Genomic DNA, 20,677 nt, shown 5'->3' on the forward strand with positions numbered 1-20,677 from the left:
ACTTGAAGACCAAGAGCTCAGACAAACGAGAGGTTCTTTTCCCCGGCCACAATGCCCATGTATTTTAGTCTAGTCAAGTATGCACACAATAAAGGTAATTTTTCTTGACATTCGGCATCTGGGATTTTTAGGGGGTTTGATTTTCCACCGTGTCGATAATCGACGTCTAACTCTGCAGTATTGGAAGCCATTGATATTGGACACTGCACTCGTTACAGTATACCTATATACAAAAAAAAACGTCACTGGTATGACATCATTTATGGCCACGGTTAGTCAAATGTAGTAAATGTGTGATTTGCATTGTCGTTGAACTGGGGGGAACCGATAAGTTTGTCATTTTAGTAACCGTTTTGTCGACATGAAATTGTTGCATGTCGCACGTCCACTTTGTGCTCAACCAACTGCTGTCCTGCTGTCAATTTGGAATGAAGGACAGATGGCACGTGGCTGGCCGCCATCAATGGTTAAACGACACACTAAATAACAAATACAAATGGCATCATAGAAACGGCTGGCTTTCAAGGCGCAGCCAACGATTCCTCCCGCGCGTACAATTTCCTGACGTCTAAAACAAGAATTCTGAATTAGAATCGATTCCCAGAAAATGTGTATCATACAGTAGCAAAAAGAGGAGGAGAGCGCACGCACACACACACAACTGTAACAGTCAAAAAAAGTCCCACGCGTAACCTCAGGTGCATAGTTTTGAGAGACCCGAACGATAAGAAGACGAAACGAGGAAAATGAATTTCCATGCCATTTTCACAATTTTTCAATGATAAGCAAAAACGGTAGAGAAAGGGATTCGAGAAACAGTTGTGAGGCAGAAGGATATAACAAATGGAGGAGGCACCAGCCCTCATGCGAGCTGTAATTCGTGGAGGTGTCAAAAGAAGAAACGAACAATTTGATCTTTTCATAGGGAAGGAGGACATCGAGGGAGAGGAAAAGAGAAGTAATAAACGAATGAAACCAACGACAAAGAATTAAAGCAAACACAATCCCCCATTTTTCATTAACTGTTCACTGGGTGGGTTTTTACCAAGATTAAGATCGCAATTTAACAATCAAAAAAAGGAAGAAAGAAACAACAAAATTTCTCAATAATTATTAAGAGGTCAACAGGGCAGCTGAAGGAGGGAAAAACGGGAGCTATGTACTAAACTAACTTGGTAACCTCTTATTTTTTAAAAAACACGGACGATTTTCTAGACGGTAAATAGTAGAAATGTTCCCTCCCCCCCCCCCTTAATGTTTGAACGGAAATGATGTCTTCATTCTTACTGGTATATTCTACTTCTAAGTCGGTACGACGGTCGATTGACTTGAGGCTATCGAAGGCCAGCTGCACCGGAATTTGTCGGAAGGGATTGGTATAAAAGAAAGAATAAACCGTGGCGACTGTCTCTGAACTAGACCCCCCAATCCTGTTTTAACTAAATGCATTTTTTTTTTACTTGTCGGGCAAAAGTCCCGCAAAAGACCCGCCGTCTATTCTAGACAAGAGACCATGCGTGTGGTTCTCTTTTTTTACACCGGCTTCAATATTCGGCACTGGCAGGGCAAGTGTGTACACGATTTGCGATGCACACCCTATAACTGGGCTCTGTAGTTTTTGTAGTTTTCGTTTTTCGAAGGATTCGAGAAGAAATTGCAAGGCGGAACCTAGCCGAGAGCCGCGTGCGTGAGCGACGTGTTGGAACCTAAAGTGGAACTGGCTTCGGGGCAGTACGAAAATTTTTCAAAGTAGCAAGGCGGTTCCACTTCCTCGCTGATGCTGTGGAGCGGCCCGGGATCCGGTGGAGTCAATTCCACCGACTCGCCAGTAAATTCCGATTCGAAATACCGAGTGTCTGTTTCACTCACCACCTGCGGCTTGAACGGCGGTGGAATCTGCCACGACAAAATTCAATAGGTGATGAAAAAAACGAGCAAACTATGAAAACAAATACCACCAATACCTTTCGCTGCTCGAGGTCCGTCCAAGAGATTGGCAAGAAGAATGGATGTTGAGTGATTTCTTTATAATCTTCAGGGCCGCCTCCCAAACGCTTTTGAGGATCTTTAGCTAACAAACCACCGAGAAGTTCCTTGGCTTCCTGGGAAAGAGTTCGGGGGAATCGAACTTCCTCCAAGAGAATGCGTTCAAAGAGAACGTCGTGGTCACGGTCGTAAAAAGGAAGACGGCCGCACATGAGCTCGTACATGACGACGCCTAAACCCCACCAGTCGACTGCCCTTCCGTAGTCATTGTCTTCGAGCACTTCGGGCGCTAGATATTCCGGTGTTCCACAAAACGTCTTGGTCGTCCGCCCGTAAGTGATGTCCTCTTTGCAAAGTCCAAAGTCGGCTATTTTGATGTGCCCATCTTTGTCGAGTAACAAATTTTCCAGCTGCGAGTCGAAACAATTAATAGATATGCACAGATATTAAAAGATTGGCGAGGAAGAATCAATTCCAAACAATGATTATACTTTAAGATCTCTGTAGATGATTCCCTGCTCGTGTAGATAACCGAGCGCCGAAACAATTTCCGCTCCATAAAATCGCGTCCTGTCTTCAGAGAAAATTCTCTCGCGCGAAAGATGGAAAAACAGTTCGCCTCCGTTGACGTATTCCATTACGAAACACAGTCTTTCAGCGGTTTGAAAGGAATATTTCAACGCCTTTTTTAGAGAATGTAAACAGATGTGAATGAAAGGACGAAAGATATAGATGAATGAAGTCTGTCGCTTACAATCAAGAAAGGATGGTTGGTGGTTTGCAGTACGCGGTTTTCCGTCAGCGTATGGGCAACTTCATCTTTCGCAATAATGACTTCCTTTTTCAGGATTTTTATGGCGAATAAGTGCCCAGTGCCTTTTTCTCGGCAAAGAATGACTTTTCCGAACGTGCCTTTGCCCAACATTTTGATAAATTCAAAATTTTCCAAAGTCTAACGTGAAAAACGAAAGACAACAAGAAATCCAATATAATACGTCGTTTTAGATTAAAAATAAAAACTGGATTATCGCTGTTTTAACGAATAACTCTATAACTTCGATGCTTTTTTAGTCAGTTCAATGAATTCATTTACGTACCACTTTCTTTTTTCCTGAATGATGGGGTCGATTAGAGGTTCCAGTTATGAGAAATTTCATTTGAAATTCATCATTCCCTGAATCCATCGGCGAAGAAACCATTTTATTGGACAGGGACGAGGGTGACGAAGAGTTTTTCAGATCGTTTTCTTCGGATACAGCTGGCATATCTACGTCGGTACTATCTGTATCTGTATGAAGTCGCGCAGCCACATGCTCTATAGCGACCATCCATTCTTCCCTATAACACCAACATCATTTTTTGGAAAATTAGTTAAATCCACTTGCAACAAACAATAATATTATTTTTTTCAGATTATAAATTGTTATGTAATCTGAAATAACAAGTTTTGTTCATTCACACACCTTTCTTTTTCTGACTCAACATGAAAAGTTCTTTCAATTACAGTTGTCCACTGAAGACCACGAATATGGAAAGTAAATGGTTTTGGGCGGTCCTATTAGTAGAAGGGGTATTGTGAATATTGTGTTAAAATTGTGAAAAAAAACCACAACAAAAGCATTTTGCTAAATTTCTTACAGCTTTCATAATTTGGCATCCTTTTACAGTGAAATTATTGAGTGGTTCGGCAAGCCCAATGCTTGGTTCAGGCTTGTGCTTGAATCCAAGTAATGATCCATCATCTAGCAGCACAAAATATCTTTGACGCCAGTTTTTTATGTGTTCACCTGAAAAACAAAGGAATGTTAAATAAGTATTCACAACAACAATAAGATTGTAGGTAGTGTTGTTATGTTATAACCCACCTCTTTTTAGTAGCCAGCCCTCCTTAATAATGGCAGGAGATTTTGCTGGCACTGCAGACTCAGCCATTATGAAAATACCTAGAATAAATTAAAATGTTCTAGATTTGAAATTGGAACAGCAATGAGATCACAACTGGACTACATAAAACAACAATATGGGAATTGAGGAGCGGAAGCGATTGAAGAGATAATCCGCCTTAAATTTCCTCACATTGTCAGCTCCAGATGTAAATAAATATTTTCTTACCATTAATTTATTTGATGAACCATCAAAATATTGTTTTTTTTTAACCGAACTAGAAAATTTCTAGTTGTTTTCAGAAGTGCGTGATTTTCCTCGTTGGCAAGCAGTAAGAATGCAATGGCTGCACAGCGCCATAATTTAAATAACGACAGTTTTACGAACTAGAAAACAAAAGAGTAGCAGCGTACGCCAGGGTTCGAAAAGCGCCAAACTCGAAATGACCACGTAGACGATATGAAAAAGTCACAACGTAGCATTGAACAAAGTACGTTATGTAATGTTAAATAAATAAAATTCCTCTCTTTTTCAATAAAAATGTGATTGACGTTGTGTGCGACGTTGGTAGAGGAATTGTTGTGCACTGATATATCGAATGGTATGTTCGTTAGCTCGTATGTATTGCTATTGATTATACGTTCATTGGTGTAGATATCAACTGGAAACTAGGATAGAATTTCATGTCTACCAGGAAATCCTGTTTCTTTGGAAAAAAAGGCGTTGCTTGAGAAGTGCATTTACATTGATTTTTTTTCTCTCATTCGTTCTTTCGACATTTTTTCTAGCGAAGAATGTAATGTAACGTTTCTTATGACTTATCTGACCCTATTAGTCTTTCATTCCGAAATCTAATCAGGTGTTAGAATCAACTCGTAATCTATCCACAATTCACATTTTCTAAATGCAGGAAGAAGTAAGGAAGTAGGGTTGACACAAATCGTGAAATGAATTCTTATGAAATCTGATAACGAAGGACGAAACTATTGATTTAAAATTTAAAATAAGCAGTTTTCTCTTCTGAAAAATATATTTTGACAGTTTACTGTTGCCTTACGTTGTTGATATTACCAATTTACGACAAAAATAATGTTCTCCAATCCTAGAAAAGTCAAATAATAACCATGAAATTCTCAGAAGACTTTTAAAACAAACAATTTAAAACGTTGAACAGTTTACCAACGATTTGTATGCTATACGCTGTCGCTGGTCGAGAATTCAAGACGGAAGTCTAACATTAAAAAAAATAGTTTCTCAGTTTTTTTTTAATTTTTTATGTCGTTCAACGTTCAAGCGTGATTTTTAAATCAGTAAGTCTGACTAAGTCGCGTCTTGAAGAGAAATCTATGTTCCTAGTTCAAGGTTACACCATTCACTAAGAACTAACAAACAAAGATTTTTTTATTTAAAATTTTGTTAAAATTTACTTTTTTTTAATGTCTCTCGATTCTAAATTGAAATATTTGATATGGCAACCTGCATCCTGCTGACATTCGTATTCTGTGCTTTCGTTCGTCTGCTTCTAGCACGTGCTTGGAATATTTCGTCAACATCGTCAATATCAGGTCAGCTAAAAACTTTTTTTGTTTAATGTGTATTTCCATCGTTCAGTCATGACATTAATATTTAGAAATATTTTTCAAGTCTTGCAAGATATTTTCATTTGATAGGAATACAAATACTTACTGTTGTGCTAAAAATTATGTAAAAAAATGTTAAGTTGCTGGGATGTGGGATAGCAATAAATTTTGTTTTTCTACACATATACTGTAATGCTGGAAATTTTTGTATTTTGAGCAGCATGGGTGAAACCAATACCCCTCCTGTTTCTCCACGTGATCAAGAGCCCAATGATTCTGATGAAGAAATTGTCGGAAACCAGAACGAAGATGAAGACTTTGAAGTGATTGAAGTCTATGAAGAAGATATTGAAAATGAAGAGGGAGCAGAAGGTGAGGATGGTGAAAATGAAGCAGAAGGTGAAGATGGAATGGAAGAACTAGACATACCCGATGATGCTTTATTAACATTCAAGCAACATACTGGTAAGTGCTTCTTGATGCTGATCGATACCATGCAAGTGATTACAATTTGCTCAAATATTTTAATCTTCCACAGGTTCAGTGTTTTGTTGTTCTTTCGAACCCAAGGAAAGTAAACTGGTTGTGTCGGGTGGAGAGGACGACAAAGCATATGTGTGGAATATCACAGATGGCCAGGTTCTTTTTGAATGTACAAATCATCAAGACTCTGTCACCTGCGCACTTTTTAGTCATGACGGTTGCTACGTCGCCACAGCTGATATGGCCGGCTTAATCCAAGTTTGGAAGGTGGCAACCAAATCTGTCGTTTGGACATTTGAAACGGGAGATTTAACTGTAAGACTTATTTGAAAAAAAAACAAGCGATATGAATGTTGATTATTATTAATTTTTTTCTAGTGGATAGATTGGCACCCAGCATCCCATATTTTATTTGCTGGTACTGACGCAGGAGACACTTGGATGTGGAAAATTCCGTCTGGAGATTGTAAAACTTTACCCGGTCATGGAGAGAGGAACGAATGTGGCAAAATTCTTCCAGATGGTATTACTGACGATAAAGAATCTATTGGCTTGATTTTGAATTGTAATTTATTAAAACAGGTAGGCGGATAGCTGTTGGCTACGTTGACGGTTCGGTGAAAGTGTTTGATTTGAAAACCTTGGCTGTTCTTCAGCACTCAAATGGAGGACAAACTCACACGAATGGTGTTTCCTCGATCGATTGTCATCGCGACAATAACTTGATTGTCTCCGGATCTTTTGATTCTACAGCCAAACTATACAACAGTCAAACTGGCAAAGTATTTATTAACACCATTTTCTCATAAATTAAAAATCCTTAATAAATATTTGCCTTTTGCAGCTTTTGTGCACCTTGTCCTGCGTGGGCGTTGGTGGTTCTGAAGATCAGAGCTCAGTCGAAGCAGTTTCGTTTTGTCCTGAAACATCCGTGAACCTCGTCGTCACAGGCACGCTGAGCGGGAAAATCAGTTGTTGGGACATACCAACTCAAATCGAAAGGCAGTCGTACGATCAGTCAGCAGGAGTCGTGAAGCTCGTGTGGCATCCCAAACACACGCATCTACTCTTCTCCGCTGGTCTGGACGGCGTGGTCCGTTTGATTGACTCTAGAAGTGGTACCCTGGTGCGCGAGTACAGAGGCCACACGGCCGACCTATTAGACATTTCCGTGTCCTTGTAAGTATTTCTAGATTTAAATGTTGTAACTGATTTCCCGAATTTTAAAATATTATTTCCTTTGCAGCGATGGTTACCATCTGGTTACGTCGTCGGACGACCAAACTTGTCGAGTATTTGAAGTGAACGTTGACCATTGAGAGTTGTGTGCCTTTGAACCATCGCCAACTGCTTCCTCATCCATCGTGACCGAAGATTCTCGGTTTGACAGTTATTCACCCGTGCTCTTTTGGTATCCAAGTTTGTTTGTTTGTTTTTTCAATCTCTCGGCTTGTTATGTAATTATCGAAAGAAAAGACTGAAGAGGAAGAAATCCATCTCAATTGAAAAATTCCTGCCGTCTCCAGTCCACCAAGTCTTTCTCTTTTGCTTGGAGGGTTTTTCTCAGCCAAGACAGGTAGTAGTAGTAGTATACCAGTGGCCAATAGGCCGAATCGACCAGTGTATTTATATCGCAGCCTGATACACTGGCTTTAAAAAATGGGGGTGACGACGACAGAGATGGATGAAGAGACTTGCGAAACGTATTGTAGACAAGATATGGATTAAGACATATGGGTTGTGGATGTAACAGGAGGAGGAGCATATATAGTGCTGAGAGAGGAGCTGGTTTTGGAGCAGTTGTCTTGGAGAGCGGAAAGGATTGCAGAGTCAAAAGCCAACGGTTAATGAGTGATTCCAAAAATTGATGTCATTTTACGTGAGAGGGAATTACAGGCGAACAATACCACAGCGTTTATCGTATATATATAATATGTATAAATAACATGGAGACATAAGGTACACGTGTGTATAGTCAAATCACAAACGGACTGTCTGCACTTCGCATACCAAATCGATTCGACCTCGGGGGGAGTCCTGCGATGGCTCAATTTCTGTTTTGTCTAGAGCCGTTTCGTTGGCTGGAGACTTTTTTCGTGTTCAACTGGGCACGCTTGCGCGACGATTCACATCCAAATGTACTGTACGTGTCACACTTTCAGTCTTGGTTTTTCTTCATTTTTTTTTTGCTTCAGTTTGCTCTACAAATTTGAATGATGGCCACTTGCACGGCCATACCCGTGGGGTCTAATCTCTTTAACAGCCTCGTACAAAGAAGAGCAGCTCCAGAAATTAGATAATATCAATCCGGGGGCAGTGAGAATTGAGAGGAAAAGGCGCAATTGTATCGTCGCATTATTCTTCGTCAACTTTTGAAATAGTTATCATAGTTTTTAATTTTGTATTTGTTCATCATTTCATTTTTGTTTGTCTTCTTCTTCTTTCTACTCAGTGGGTTGATTTTCTCGTCCTTGGAACTAATTGCGTCTTACGCTTTGATGCGTCCGAGCTGCGTGTAGATTTTACCGGTGCACTCACAAGTGGCCCGACAGTGTTTTTTCCTGTCGAGTCCTTCTTTGGAATTGTTGTGGCAGAGCCACTGATTCCACGTGGTGTTGAGCTCACGACAATTGACCCACAAATCGGCGTACGAACACGAATTGGTGCAGAGCTTGCGCAGTTTGCACGAGCCTTTGCAGCGGCCGCACGACGGACCCTTCTTGTAAGGACGGCCCAGACGTTCCATGTAGTTGCCTCTGTCGGATAAACGAGAGTCCCAATCAATTGTCAGTTAGTCAATTGGTTGGCCCAGATGGAAAACAATTAGAAAAACGAAACTTACATGGGGCAATAATTGCAGACGTAGTTGTAAAAGTATTTCGGATGTTTGATGGCCGATCGTCCGCCGGAGCGCTTAGTCGCCCTGGAGCGTTTGTCGGGCCGGTACGGACATTTGGTGAATCCGCATCCGACTTTGTGAGTCGCCGCCCACACCATTTGCGTGTAGTGGCCGACCTCGAAGAGATTGTTCTGCGGCGAGCCGTACGTAAAGTTGTGCTTTTCCAGGAACCACGTTTTGGTGGCAAACATCCTAATTTCCCAAAATATTTTCTCCACATCAATCATTTCGACTTTTCGATAAAAAAAATGATAAAATTTTTTCTGCGTTGCAAATCTATTTTTGTCAATATCTAATTTTATCGTATCATCCGATTTTTATTCTATTTCTTTTATTTTTTTAACTCAATCATTTTTATTGAATATTTGTTTTTTTAAGACAAATTCAGTGAAAACTCGACAATGTAAATTTTTGAGTCAATTTCCGACTCAATTTTCGCAATCTGGCAAATGCAAAACTAAGATTGCAGACTAGAATTTGGCGAAAACATGAACCCTGAACCGTGTGTTTTTTGTTTTTGTTTTTTAAATTTGAAAATGTGAGAAAATACTAGAAATCATAGATAAAACCTACTAGAAAATAGTTTGTGCACTACACAACAGATATTCTACTATTCTGACAGGTAAGTTTTTCTTAATTTTTTAAACCTGAGTGTGAATTATTTTGTCGAGTAAAAAGCTGGTAGGGGCAGGCACAGACATAGCTTTCTTTCTTGTCAGAGGCCACCGTGGCCAAATTAGAAGAAAAACTTGAGAAAATAATTTTAGGTATGAGTTGCTTCCTTGTCCAACATCATCAATGTGAACAAGTCACTTGGTGGTTATCGTTGATGAAGCAAACACTCAGCACTACGTACAGGTTTTTTCAATACATTGAGCACTAGGAATATATATATTTATTGAGTTTTATACTTGGAAACAAGATAAAACTGAATAATCAACTAAAATATCATCTAGTTGATTATCTTGTTTAAACTCAATTTTGATTTCGTGAATTTAAAAAAAAAATTAAGTTCGCACTGCTATTACTCACCATGGAACTTGATGAGTGGATACGAAAATGTTTTGCCCGCAAGATCCAAAGTCATCGACCCATCGTCCGGTGACATTGTCGTGGATCAGAAATTGGCACTGGTCCGCCCAGCGCTGCGCGTCTCTGGCGGCTTCGGCATGCCAAGTCTGTTCGCCCGATTTGTGTGTGTGTGTGTTGCAACAATTCAGGTCCCGTCGTTGGTGTACGCCGCCACGCCATTCAGCCATTTGTGAAACACGCCAGAGTGATCAAAGAAACAAAAATAAGAACACGGTCCGATTGTTAGTTGATCTTTTATGCGTCGCACCCATCCATTCATGCTGCAGCGCAGGTGTCTGTATACCCCCACCGGCGAGCAAATAAGAAAATGAAAACCTTGAAAATTTTCTTTTTGATTTTCTTTTCCAGCCAGACAAATTGACTTGACCCAGGCTCTGTCGCAAGGAGACAAACTTGTTTTCGTTCTTGTTTTTTCTTCTATTCTTTTTCCTTGTTCCAATCGAAATCAAATCAGAAATGAATAAAAAAGCGACCCCAAAATGGCGAGTCATTGAGGCGTGCGAATCAATGATGCTGATCATTGTTGACTCGTTTTGCTGGACGTTGAAAAATAGCGAGACTAGACGATTTGCGGTCGGGAAAGAAAAAAAAAATAAATGTTTCTTACCATGGCCAGCATGTCAGCGGCGGGAGGATGGACTCGTGATCGGAAGAAATTGTGATACATCACGATCTTCTTCTGTGTACTTTGGTGTACGGGGTTCAGCATTTTCACTGGCACTTTGTCTCCAAAGAATTTCGGCCCTGTAACGGGACGAAAGTATCAAGTCATCCGCCATTCACATTTGCATAATACGCGTAATAATAATGTAACAAATGGTTGGTTGGTTGGTTGGGGGGTAGGAGAGAGAAAAATGAGGTTCGTTCAAGTCAATAAAAAAAAGAAGAAAAGGTATATTCGTGCAGTCTACACAATTCACTCTTGTGTACATGGCTCCCGCGTACGTGAGAAATGTTTTATCAGTTTTCTTTTCTTCTTTCTCCCTTTTCCATTGTTCTTTTTCTTGTGGTGGTGGTGGTAGTAGTTGTGACTGATTGCGGGGATCGATAGCCAAGCCAACAAACCTGTTCTTTTTTCTTTAACCAGAATATTTTAACTACAGCTGCTTGATATTTTCCAATTTGTTTGGTCTTTATTTTGTGATTTTTCTTGTTGTCGCTGTCGACAACTTTTTTGGGACGATAAGACTTTGGGTTGTTTATTTTTCATTCTCAGACTGCTCGTGTTCAGTTGGGAAAACTTACAAAACGTGTGGCACGGAGAGTGTTTGTTACGCTCTTTTAAGGTGACCCAGGACAGGTGTTTTTGTTTGTTTTTCCAGTGAAAAATGGCTGAAAGAAAGTCGTTCTCTTGTGTCCATTCAAGGATTCTCGATTTTTCGTCGATTGACGCTGGTGGCCATCCACACACACACACAACACCTTATTATTATTTTTGTATTCTTTTCTATTTGATTGCGGGTCAGCAGCAGCCAGCCAGCCAGCAGCTGATGTGTGTTTTTGCGCTCGTTTCGAATCGACGCGCGAGTGTTTGCGTTTCTTTCCTTTTTTTTCACGCTCGACTCGACTCGACGAGGAGGAGAATGTGTTGGCGAGGCGAAAAAACACACGACCAGCAGTTCACTCATGTTGATACAAGTTGGGCTAATTAATACGTACGAGACTGGCTCTCCCTTGAGGGACGGAAATAAAGTCAAACGCGCAGTTTTAAAAACAGGCCGAAGAAATAGAAGACGGACGGCAGGCAGGCAGAGTGTGTGACCAGTGGCAAACAAAACTGCAAAAGTCTCTTTCTCTCTCTCTCTTGAGCTAAGAGATCCTCCCTCGTTATTGACCCAATTGGATGGGCCATGGAAGGTGGCCAAGTTGTGACAAACGAGCTCACACGACACACGGACACTCCATGTGGGTTCCTCCTCCTCCCAGTCCAGTCCGGCTGCTGCTGTATGTGTGTCCCGTCCTTTTCTCGTTTCGCCATATTTTGTTTTATTATTTTTTTAATTTTCTCCCGCGCCAGACTGAACTGATCTCGACCGCGTGAATCACGAGGCATTACCATCGTCTCCTTTCTCACCCGGGAATGGACTGGACTTGGCCGCCTTGACAGCAGCCAGTCGCTATAGCCGAAATGTCTGGTTGTCATGGTTACCCGGCGTGCACAGTATTTATCCCGCGACTATTCCCCCCCAAAATCAAAATGGCAACGATAGTGCACACATATGTAATCCTGCAATAAATCCATACATGTCGGGAAAAGAAGAATATCAAGCGGACAAGACTGTTGGGTTCCGCTTCTTCTTTTTGCTTTGGGTCAGTGACGAGTGCAGCAAACGAGCGCACTCGGATTTTAAATTCCCAGTCAAGTCACTGGGCTAATTGCGTAAGTGTGTAGAGAGAGAGAAATGATTGGAAAAGCGGGGCCCTCCACTAATGTGGGACAAGTTCGTGAGCGATGTTGTAACAACAACAAACACAAGCGCGGCGCAAGTGTGCTGTCCATCTCAAACCATCCAACCCACTGATGCAATGCGTGTGTGTGTGTGTTGCCGTAACCTTCATCATCTTTGCACTCACGTCCGACACCTTTTTTTTCATTTCATTTCTTCGGGAGAAATTTCTGATTCTATTTTCTTTAGGCTCTTTTTTGAGGTGGTGATTGCGTGACCGGCACCTCTGCTGCACACTAGTCTCTCCCGATAGATGTGTGTGTGTGTGTGTCTATGCTATTTATTATATATAGGTCATCGTCAATCTCTCAGTGTGGTCGCTCCACTTATTTTCTCTCTCTCTCTTTCTCGCCTTGCGTCACTCTGGTCCGGCCAGGGCAACACACACGCCGGTTGCACGCGGAATCCCGCAGTTGCGAATTGAGGTGGTGGCGGGTGGAATTCGGGACCACCCGACTTGTTCTCTCTCTCATTTTCTCTCTCGCCCAGCACACACACACGTACACGCCCCTCGCCGTTCAGGTCTGTCGGATATGAAATGATGCGACAGGGCAGAGATGGTCGGCGATGGATCGAGTCCAGGAATGCGACGTCAAATCACCACGGGACGACGGCGGGACACGCCTGTCCCCCTCCTCCTCCTCCTCCTCTTGCTGCCCGTCCATTTGGTGGTCCAGCACTCTCTCTTTCTTTCGATTCGCAAAGTTGGTAGAGACATAAATCATTTAAACAACTCCTCCCAAAGGCAAAGAAGTTAAATGAAATTTATTTGAATTCTCTTTTTTCCTCTTGGTGGTTTCTGCGAGCGATTAGTTTTATTTCTTTTAACTTTTGTTCGTTGGTGAATAAAAAAACGAAAAACCAAAATCCAAAAGGAAACAAAACATTTTTCGCTAACCGGGACGTGAGCCAATCTAAACCTGACCCAGTTTCGTTATCTCACAGACGTTTAGTAGACCAGCGAAAATAAAAATGGCAAAAATGAAAACAAGAATCTACATTGAACCGAAATTGCATGACTTTTTCTCTTTTTTAAGACGGGCGGTTCTTTTTTTTTATTATTCGCCCGGCAAAATGTGGTGTGTGTGTGTGCGTCTATCCATAGAAAACTGATATCAAGGTCGTCGCGGCTGACCTGCGAATCTAAAAATTCGCTGTCCCGAATTTTTCATAGAAGCGAAACGCGCCATCATTTGAATGACTGGACTTGGGTCACACAATTTCACGCCACCGGACCGTTTTGACCCAGTGACGTTGGCTGCTGCTGCTGCTGACTCTGACGTTGCGAATCTTTCCAGATGACTCTGGAAATTCTCTTTTGGAAGAGAAATAAAAGGCGACTGGTCGTCTAGTTTTTTCTGTCGTTGCGTTGCGTGCAGCAGCAGCAGACGAAAGTCCAGACACGGGCCGATTTCCAAGTCATCCGGTTCGATTTCTACCAAGTTTTCGCCCGCTCCACAAAAGCCGCAGTGACACATGAGACGGACCCATTCCTTGGTGGTGGTGGTGGTGGACCCGACACCGTGCGTGTAAATATAGTCCGTGAAAAAAAAAGGGGGGAGGGAAGGAGGTCTATCCCGCTGGGGTGTCGTTTCGGATGGAATTAGCAGCTAACGAGACAGTTGAGAAAAGAGCAAAGTTGTTTGGCGAAATCAGAAAATTTAAAAGGAAAGAGGGCCACCGTTTTTTTGGTTGTTGTTGTTGTGGTGGTTACTTTGTTGTTGTTGTTGTTGTTGTCTTGTGACGTTATTGGGCAACAGGGCCGGCAGCTGGGTGCCAGACGAAGGGCTTGAAATGAGAATCGCATGACCTAACCGACTATACTAGCCCCTTCACTTGAAAGAGAAATGGCCCAAAAACGAAGAAGAACTTCTTCTTCTTCTTCTTTCTATTCCTGCGCGTTTTGTCTCAGTTGAAAGAGGAAAAAACAGAAAGGCGCGAAATTAAAATATCGGCGACTCTCTCTCCTGGGGAGTCGGAACGAACGGCGCACGGCGTGTTCTATTTCAGTGTGTGTTGGGCCCGCGAACCGCTTGTTACGCCATCACAGTAGCCACACGGCGCGCGTGCAAAAATAACAAAATTTTCCATCAGCGTAAAGTTGAAATTCGAGTGATTCAGAAGTCCCCAAAAAATCAAATAAAATGTGGAAAAAACGAGTCACAACTGCCATCAGTTGGTGGCGATCTCCAAAAAAGTAAAAAAGAAAAAAGTTGCCGAGGTGAAAAAGACTCCCGTCGTTACCAAACACACCTTTACATATTCCTCTCTGTATACCGTGATGACCGCGCTCAAAATGGGCGGAGTACACCACAACAAAAAAAGAAAATTGTGGCGCGCTCAGCGTACGGTAAATTTTCTTTTTCTTTTTTAAATTTAGAGAGAAAGTATTTCAAGTGAATCGACCTTATAGATTATTATTGGAAAATGGCTATTCGATATCCAACCGTCGCCAAATGATGTAATAGTCGCCGTGCATTACATTTTTTTGTTTTTGTTTTTGTTTTTTTTTGAACGACGTTCTATCTATCTATCTTCTTCGGCTGGATCTCCTCCCGCTGCTGCTGCTGTCTTTTTTTCTTGAAAGAGGGCCGGCAAAAGATTTACGACGGCGGGAATGTATGCGCCACACGGGCGAAAGTTATCGCGGGAGGATAGGCGAAAGGGGGACGGACAACTAGCGGTACTTTCAAACTTGCACTCTCGTATAGTACGTGGCATCTTTAGACTTTCTGGCTCCCGCTGCTGCTGCTGCTGCTGGACACACACGTCTCAATACATAAACACAGAGGCCAGACAGACGGACAGACAGTCGAAATATATATAATCACAAGGTACGTGAATTGTTGATGAAGGGAAACGCGCGAAAAAAAGGAGAGTTTTTTTTTTGGCTGGGCGAAAAAAAATAGAAAAAGAAATATTGAAAAAAAATTGTATAATTCGTGAAACGGGAGCCAAGCGGGACAAGTCTAGTAGGCGGTAGCGGCGGAATAAATCAACTCAAAGGAACGAGTGGGTTTTCGCATCTTGAAGAAAATGTCAGACGGAGTAGAGACAGACACACACGTGCGTGAAAAAATGAAGAAGATGAAATGAAATGAAAACTTACGGCGGTCGTTGCGCCAAGCGCTTGCCGAGTGTAGGGTCGACAGGGAGACGAGGAAGATGGCGACGTAGGCGGCCGTCCGGCACGTCACTTTATCCGTCGTCGTCGTCATCATCATCATCAAGATTCTTTCTCTTCTTCTTCTTTTTCTCGGCGCGGTTTAGAAAGAAACGATGGCCGTCGTTAAAAGTTCATGACTTGTTCTTTCGTTTGGCGTCGTCGTCGGGTTGCGCCTCAAGTGGACGGGCAGCAGCAGCAGCGGCGGAGAACCGGTCCACCATCAAAAGTCGACATCGAGTTGTGATGCCAATGGAAACGTGCCGTGTCAAACTGCTGCAAATCTTTTTTTTCTCTTTTCGATTTTTTCGCACTCGCACAGACAAATGAAAACCACTCGACGGCGACGGGCACACGAAACACGAAAAAATGGGTGCGGTTGCAACAGGCGGACGAGGCCAGTCAAAGTTTGCGATCCACCGGCTCGTCACGTAGTTTGCCGATGACCATAGAACCGAACGACTAGAAAATGGAGCCAAAGACTAAAACAATTATGGGCTTATTAATTATTAATGTGGGATAGCGTCGACTATTGGCGTCGGTCGTCGAACCTTGGCGTGAAACGAATCAAATAATTTTGGGGGGATATTTTTCTTCTTATAATTTTTGGGTTTTTTGGTTCACGATCAAACCAGTTCGTTGATTGAGTCCAACACCGGGGCGGGAGCCCAACACACTTTGATCTTTTTCTTTTTCTCTCGTCCAGTTTTGTTTCACGACACCCAAAATGAACCAAAAAAAAAAAATAAAAAAAAAAATTCGAATGAATGGACTAGGTGGGGTGTTTGGGGGGAATGATTATGTAATGAAACCAAAAAAACACACACACCGTATAACGTGAGTCAAAAGAGAAAATTCTCTCGAGTTGAACGGAATGGAAAAATTTTGTTTAAAAATGAAATGATGGAAAAATCAAATCGTTGGGGGTTGAAACGAAAACGAAAAGGAAATCCGCGTGTTTTTCGGTTGGGCTCTCTGCGGTCACGAGAGAACTTTGGCAACTGATGGGCCAAGAGCTTTAGCGCGCCGTTTAAAAAGCCCTTGCTGCCTCTCACTCTCTCTCTGCGTGAGTGTGTGTGTGTGTGTGTGTGCTGGGTCTCTCCCTTTCTCACTACACTCCTCCCCTCGCCTCCCTTCGTTGGGGCTGTCTCCCGGCCCCAGACCCGGCGACGGCACTCGGCTGCTCACGTTCGTCCATCCCGTTGAGCTTCTTCTTCTTCTTCTGAACCACCTCTCTCTCTCTCTCTCCCTATCTATGTACGTACACTTGGAACGTCATCAGCCCCCCTCTTCTTTTTTGCAACCCCCCCCCCCCCCCTCCCAGCTCATCCTGGGCAAGTTGCTCCTGGTTGCACATCACACAGCCTCCTAATATCATCCAGTTGGCAATCAAAAGGAACAATGCCATCTCGTGGCCGAACAAACATCGGGAGCCATTTTTGAAATTCGATGAAATATTGCTATTTCCTACAATACCGGTATAATACCGGCGGAGTAGATTCCCCACACGAAAATTTGGCCAAGAATTTGATTCGGCGAGTTATTTATAAAACATATGTTATTACATCTTCATTTGAGTGACTTCTTTTTTGGCGGGTTTTTGGTTTATTTTGAATTTCATTCCGTCCGAAATCCAATTTGAATCCCTGCGTGATTATTAGATAGATATAAATAAATACATCTATGTAATAATAATAATATCTATTTCTTTTTGTTTTCTTGACGATTGGGCAGATTGCCATGACCTCGAAAGTTGCTTATGAGACACACACACACACAGTCAATGTCTTGTATTGGGTAAAGGCAGAAAAGCAAAATAGAAGAAGAAAGAAAGAAAGAAAAAAAACGCGACGTGGTCCCGCACGTTCTCGCCCCGTTTGGCCGAGGTGGCAAGTCCTTTGATGGGTGGCCCCGGCTCTGCTGTGGCCGCCGTGAGACGCGCTCTAGCAGCTACTAAATAACCCGACAGTATATTAAGCGCGTTGTCTTCTTCTTCTTTGTGGGTCCAGCATATACGAGAGAGCAGAGGAAAGGGGGGTTATGAATCAGCCGATGGTCGCCAAAAGAATTGAACGAACCCGATAACCTGTTGGCCGTCTCCCGCATCGCATCTTCTCAGGGAGGATCCCCTCAACTGTCCAAACTTCTTTTTCTTTCTTTTTCCAATTGTCGTCCACAGCAGCCATTCACATGTCTCACTCGAAAATCTCCTTTCGATTCGGGACCACATGATCCGGCCCATAAAAAGAGCCTGGACCCAACCCCGGAACAAATGCGCGTGTGAGCGCGTATTCAAAAAATTATCTAGGCCAAAAGATGCCGATTCATTCCGGCTAGATTGTGTCTAGTATATAGGCCTATATGCGCCAACGACGGCCACTATATCGTGTGTATGATATACATCTTTGGGCTCTCTTGTTGCTCAGACTTTGTCCAGCTTATTCAGCTGGAAGCAGCAACTGCACAGCAGAAGAAGAGAGAGAAAAAGTGAACGGGCATATATGGTCCGATTGCATTAGGTTTCCCTATTTAAGGTGCGCCCGGTGTACTGATACATGTCTAGCGGGCATTTTCCGCTCCGCATTGCGCTTCCACATGCCTTTGAATGGAACTTCTTCTTCTTCTTCTTTTGCAGCTTTTAAAAAATTAATATTAGAATTTACTCGGTGGGGCTTCATTTACTCGCGTTTGTTATTCTCGGTCATTTTTTAAAAAATCGGGGGGATGATTCAGTTTGAAAGGGAACAAGAAAATTTTGAAATTTGCCCGGGAATGAATTTTTGGGGTTTTTTGACGTCATAGAGATAAGGAAGCGAATCATCCAACCGAAAAAAAGTGAGTCATACTTTTTCTTTCTTTTTCCTTTTTGATCATAATAATATTTTAATAATATTTATAAAATCCCACACTATAGATTCTTTTTTATTTTATTTTTTTATTTTTTTAAAAAAGGGACGATCTGGTCCGATGACTCGTTCGCGAGTCTGCTGCTGCTGCACATTTATATACGCCACCGAAAAGATTCCCTTATTAGTCCACTCTTCATCATTCTCTCTCTCTCTCTCCTTTTTTTTCTTTTCTTCCTTGATTTAATATTCATTTGAAAAAAAAAAAAAATAAAACATGGCGGGGCACGCCTATATCAAATAAATCCCGGCGTAGTATACCGGTACCAATAAATTTAAAAAATCTTCTTTGATTTAAAAATAAATAAATAAATGTTGAGCTACAGGGACGAGCAAATTGGAATCAAATAATGGCCGATGGACAATTTAGAGACTTTTTAAACGGCACTGATGATCTGATGACGTGAGCGCGTTTTAGCTCGGCGACCAAAAGAAAAATAAAAATAAAAACGAAAAGACAAAATAGCGGCGCGCGGTGAAATCGGTGCCAAAGCGACGACTTTATTTGTTTGTTTGTTTGTTTGACTCTTTTCCACTGGGACCTTTTTGTGTCGCCGTGTGTGTTTTGGGTATTTTTTTTTTTATTTCCCGCACGGCGCGAACCTCTTCAAAGCCACTAACTAAACAACATTGTTGTCGCTCGCTGATGTGTGTATGTATCCAACCGGGGGTAATAGCCCAGCCGCCAGCCCAGCAGCCCAGCCAGACCCCAAAAAGTTGCTGGACGGAGAGGGGATACCGATGATGGCAGCGACGAGCCATAGACGGGCCGTTATGACCCTATTGCACGCGCCCGTCGCACAGACACACACACACACACACACAGATGGCTCATTTTCATTCAAACAAATTACTCCTTTTGTTGTCGGCTCCTACTCGGTTCCCGAAGCGAAAAATGTTGTCGTCGACTGCGTCGTCTTGACTCCTATAGGACGACTGGAGATGCTGGACCATATGCCCAAGCTGTTATGGTGGTGGCTATTATTGGTGGTGTGGGCAGACTAGGCTACTATACGACCCATTGTCGTTTGGACGTGACGTTTCACCAAAATTATTATTCAGACCCTACGCGCGGAATTCAAAACAGAGTCGTCGCGGCGACTGTCGTTGCCCAGTTCAAATGTAAAACGCTGCTGGTCGAGCTGGACAAAAGTGGTGGCCGACCCGGCCTATACACAAGACAAAAAAAGTAAAAAAAAAAAACCCTTAAGAAAAACAACACAATTTTAAATTAAGAACTTGACATTGCGCTGCTTTTTAATTGGCCCCGCCAGCACTTTGGAACAAGTGAGAGTCTCTCTACTCTTCTCCTTGATGGTTTAAGTAGCAAGTCATGGTAGAGTGTGTGTCTTATCGCCACCGACAAATAGTGTCAAGTATATACGCACCGAAAGAAAAAGAGTTGGCCATTTTTCTCACGAAATGATTTTCTTTTTCCTCTTTTATTTTATTTTAGCGATAGCGGCAGAAGAAAAAGTCCTTTGGCGGGATACAACAGCTTGGGATATAATGAACACGTCGAGTTTGAATTTCTTTTGACCTTATCCTTCTGTTGTTGCTGGAAGACAATAAAGCAAAAAGGAGGGTGGCCAGCAGCAGCAGCAGCAGAGGAGAGTAGCGTCCGAGGACAGTCGACGGGACTATCGGACAAGTTTATATATAATCCATTAGGCAAATGACGGAACGGCCCCAGACTATAATGCCCAATCGACTACACCTGCTGGTATCTCTCTTATTCTCTTATTCGGCTTATTTCGCTGCTGTCGTCTGTTTCATTATACGAGCGGAGATAGCCGACCGGCGGCGGCAACCGTCCCGGCAATCAAAGGATGGCCCGGTGTTATACGACGCCATCAAGGCATCAAGGGCCGCATTGGTTTCTTTTGTTTTGTTTTGTTTTTTTAAACCGTGAAATCCCCCCAAAACAAACTCTTTTCATGAGAATTGAGAAAAAATAAAACACCTTCCATTTCTTAGTTTTATCCAAGGGCGGATTTTAGTCCCTCTTTGGAAGCCAAGAGGGTCCTGCAGGATCTTTACTAGTGGCGGTTTCGTTCTAAAAGTAATTATCTGCGGGTTTCGGATTAAATATTTACTTTTATCTTGATTATGGTAAAGGGCGAGGCTCAGTGTAATTTGAAGAGACGAACTATTAGATATTAAAATGATCCGTATTTTAAAATGGGCGGGTAAGAAAACCGCATTAATCGTTTTTTAAGCGGTTACAGAGGTCGATT

General features: G+C 42.4%; 3 protein-coding genes across 4 annotated transcripts; 1 reads left to right on the forward strand and 2 right to left on the reverse strand.

Moving 5' to 3' along the window:
• Positions 1-597: 597 nt before the first annotated feature.
• On the reverse strand, positions 598-4,242 carry LOC124193029 (RAC serine/threonine-protein kinase-like). 2 transcript variants are annotated; one of them, XM_046586679.1, is made up of 9 exons: positions 4,099-4,242; positions 3,852-3,929; positions 3,625-3,773; positions 3,450-3,541; positions 3,084-3,324; positions 2,741-2,938; positions 2,478-2,669; positions 1,965-2,396; positions 598-1,896 (listed from the first exon to the last, which is right to left on the reverse strand). In XM_046586679.1, the coding sequence occupies exons 2-9, from the start codon at positions 3,916-3,918 to the stop codon at positions 1,669-1,671; spliced, it is 1,599 nt and encodes a 532-aa protein (XP_046442635.1). In that variant the 5' UTR covers positions 3,919-3,929; positions 4,099-4,242; the 3' UTR covers positions 598-1,668. The 2 variants fall into 2 exon arrangements, with proteins under 2 accessions (XP_046442635.1, XP_046442636.1); XM_046586680.1 differs by having other exon boundaries at positions 3,852-3,949; positions 4,099-4,227.
• A 211-nt stretch (positions 4,243-4,453) lies between these two features.
• On the forward strand, positions 4,454-7,445 carry LOC124193030 (angio-associated migratory cell protein-like). The gene is made up of 8 exons (XM_046586681.1): positions 4,454-4,471; positions 5,397-5,434; positions 5,671-5,915; positions 5,989-6,248; positions 6,312-6,456; positions 6,516-6,715; positions 6,778-7,112; positions 7,180-7,445. Exons 1-8 carry the CDS (start codon positions 4,469-4,471, stop codon positions 7,250-7,252), a joined length of 1,299 nt encoding a protein of 432 aa, XP_046442637.1. The 5' UTR covers positions 4,454-4,468; the 3' UTR covers positions 7,253-7,445.
• A 79-nt stretch (positions 7,446-7,524) lies between these two features.
• LOC124193031 (serotriflin-like) lies at positions 7,525-16,695 on the reverse strand. Its single transcript, XM_046586682.1, has 5 exons — positions 15,481-16,695; positions 10,532-10,668; positions 9,865-10,010; positions 8,776-9,024; positions 7,525-8,689 (listed from the first exon to the last, which is right to left on the reverse strand). Exons 1-5 carry the CDS (start codon positions 15,596-15,598, stop codon positions 8,422-8,424), a joined length of 918 nt encoding a protein of 305 aa, XP_046442638.1. The 5' UTR covers positions 15,599-16,695; the 3' UTR covers positions 7,525-8,421.
• Positions 16,696-20,677: the final 3,982 nt, after the last annotated feature.

Source organism: Daphnia pulex, chromosome 4 (genome assembly GCF_021134715.1).
Source record: "Daphnia pulex isolate KAP4 chromosome 4, ASM2113471v1".
Taxonomy (NCBI): Eukaryota; Metazoa; Arthropoda; class Branchiopoda; order Diplostraca; family Daphniidae; genus Daphnia; species Daphnia pulex.

What these genes read in the sequence shown, in the direction of transcription:
- LOC124193030 (XM_046586681.1), top strand. An exon ending in ACAACAGTCAAACTGGCAAA is followed by an intron (nt 6,716 to 6,777) that starts GTATTTATTAAC and finishes TGCCTTTTGCAG; the next exon opens with CTTTTGTGCACCTTGTCCTG. An exon ending in TTAGACATTTCCGTGTCCTT is followed by an intron (nt 7,113 to 7,179) that starts GTAAGTATTTCT and finishes TTTCCTTTGCAG; the next exon opens with CGATGGTTACCATCTGGTTA.
- LOC124193029 (XM_046586679.1), bottom strand. Translation starts at nt 3,918, where the DNA reads ATGGCTGAGTCTGCAGTGCCAGCAAAATCTCCTGCCATTATTAAGGAG. An exon ending in ATTCAGGAAAAAAGAAAGTG is followed by an intron (nt 2,939 to 3,083) that starts GTACGTAAATGA and finishes TTTTCACGTTAG; the next exon opens with ACTTTGGAAAATTTTGAATT. An exon ending in TCATCTACAGAGATCTTAAA is followed by an intron (nt 2,397 to 2,477) that starts GTATAATCATTG and finishes TTCGACTCGCAG; the next exon opens with CTGGAAAATTTGTTACTCGA.
- LOC124193031 (XM_046586682.1), bottom strand. Translation starts at nt 15,598, where the DNA reads ATGATGATGATGACGACGACGACGGATAAAGTGACGTGCCGGACGGCC. An exon ending in CGCTTGGCGCAACGACCGCC is followed by an intron (nt 10,669 to 15,480) that starts GTAAGTTTTCAT and finishes GTCCCGTTACAG; the next exon opens with GGCCGAAATTCTTTGGAGAC. An exon ending in CCGCTGACATGCTGGCCATG is followed by an intron (nt 10,011 to 10,531) that starts GTAAGAAACATT and finishes TCGGGCGAACAG; the next exon opens with ACTTGGCATGCCGAAGCCGC.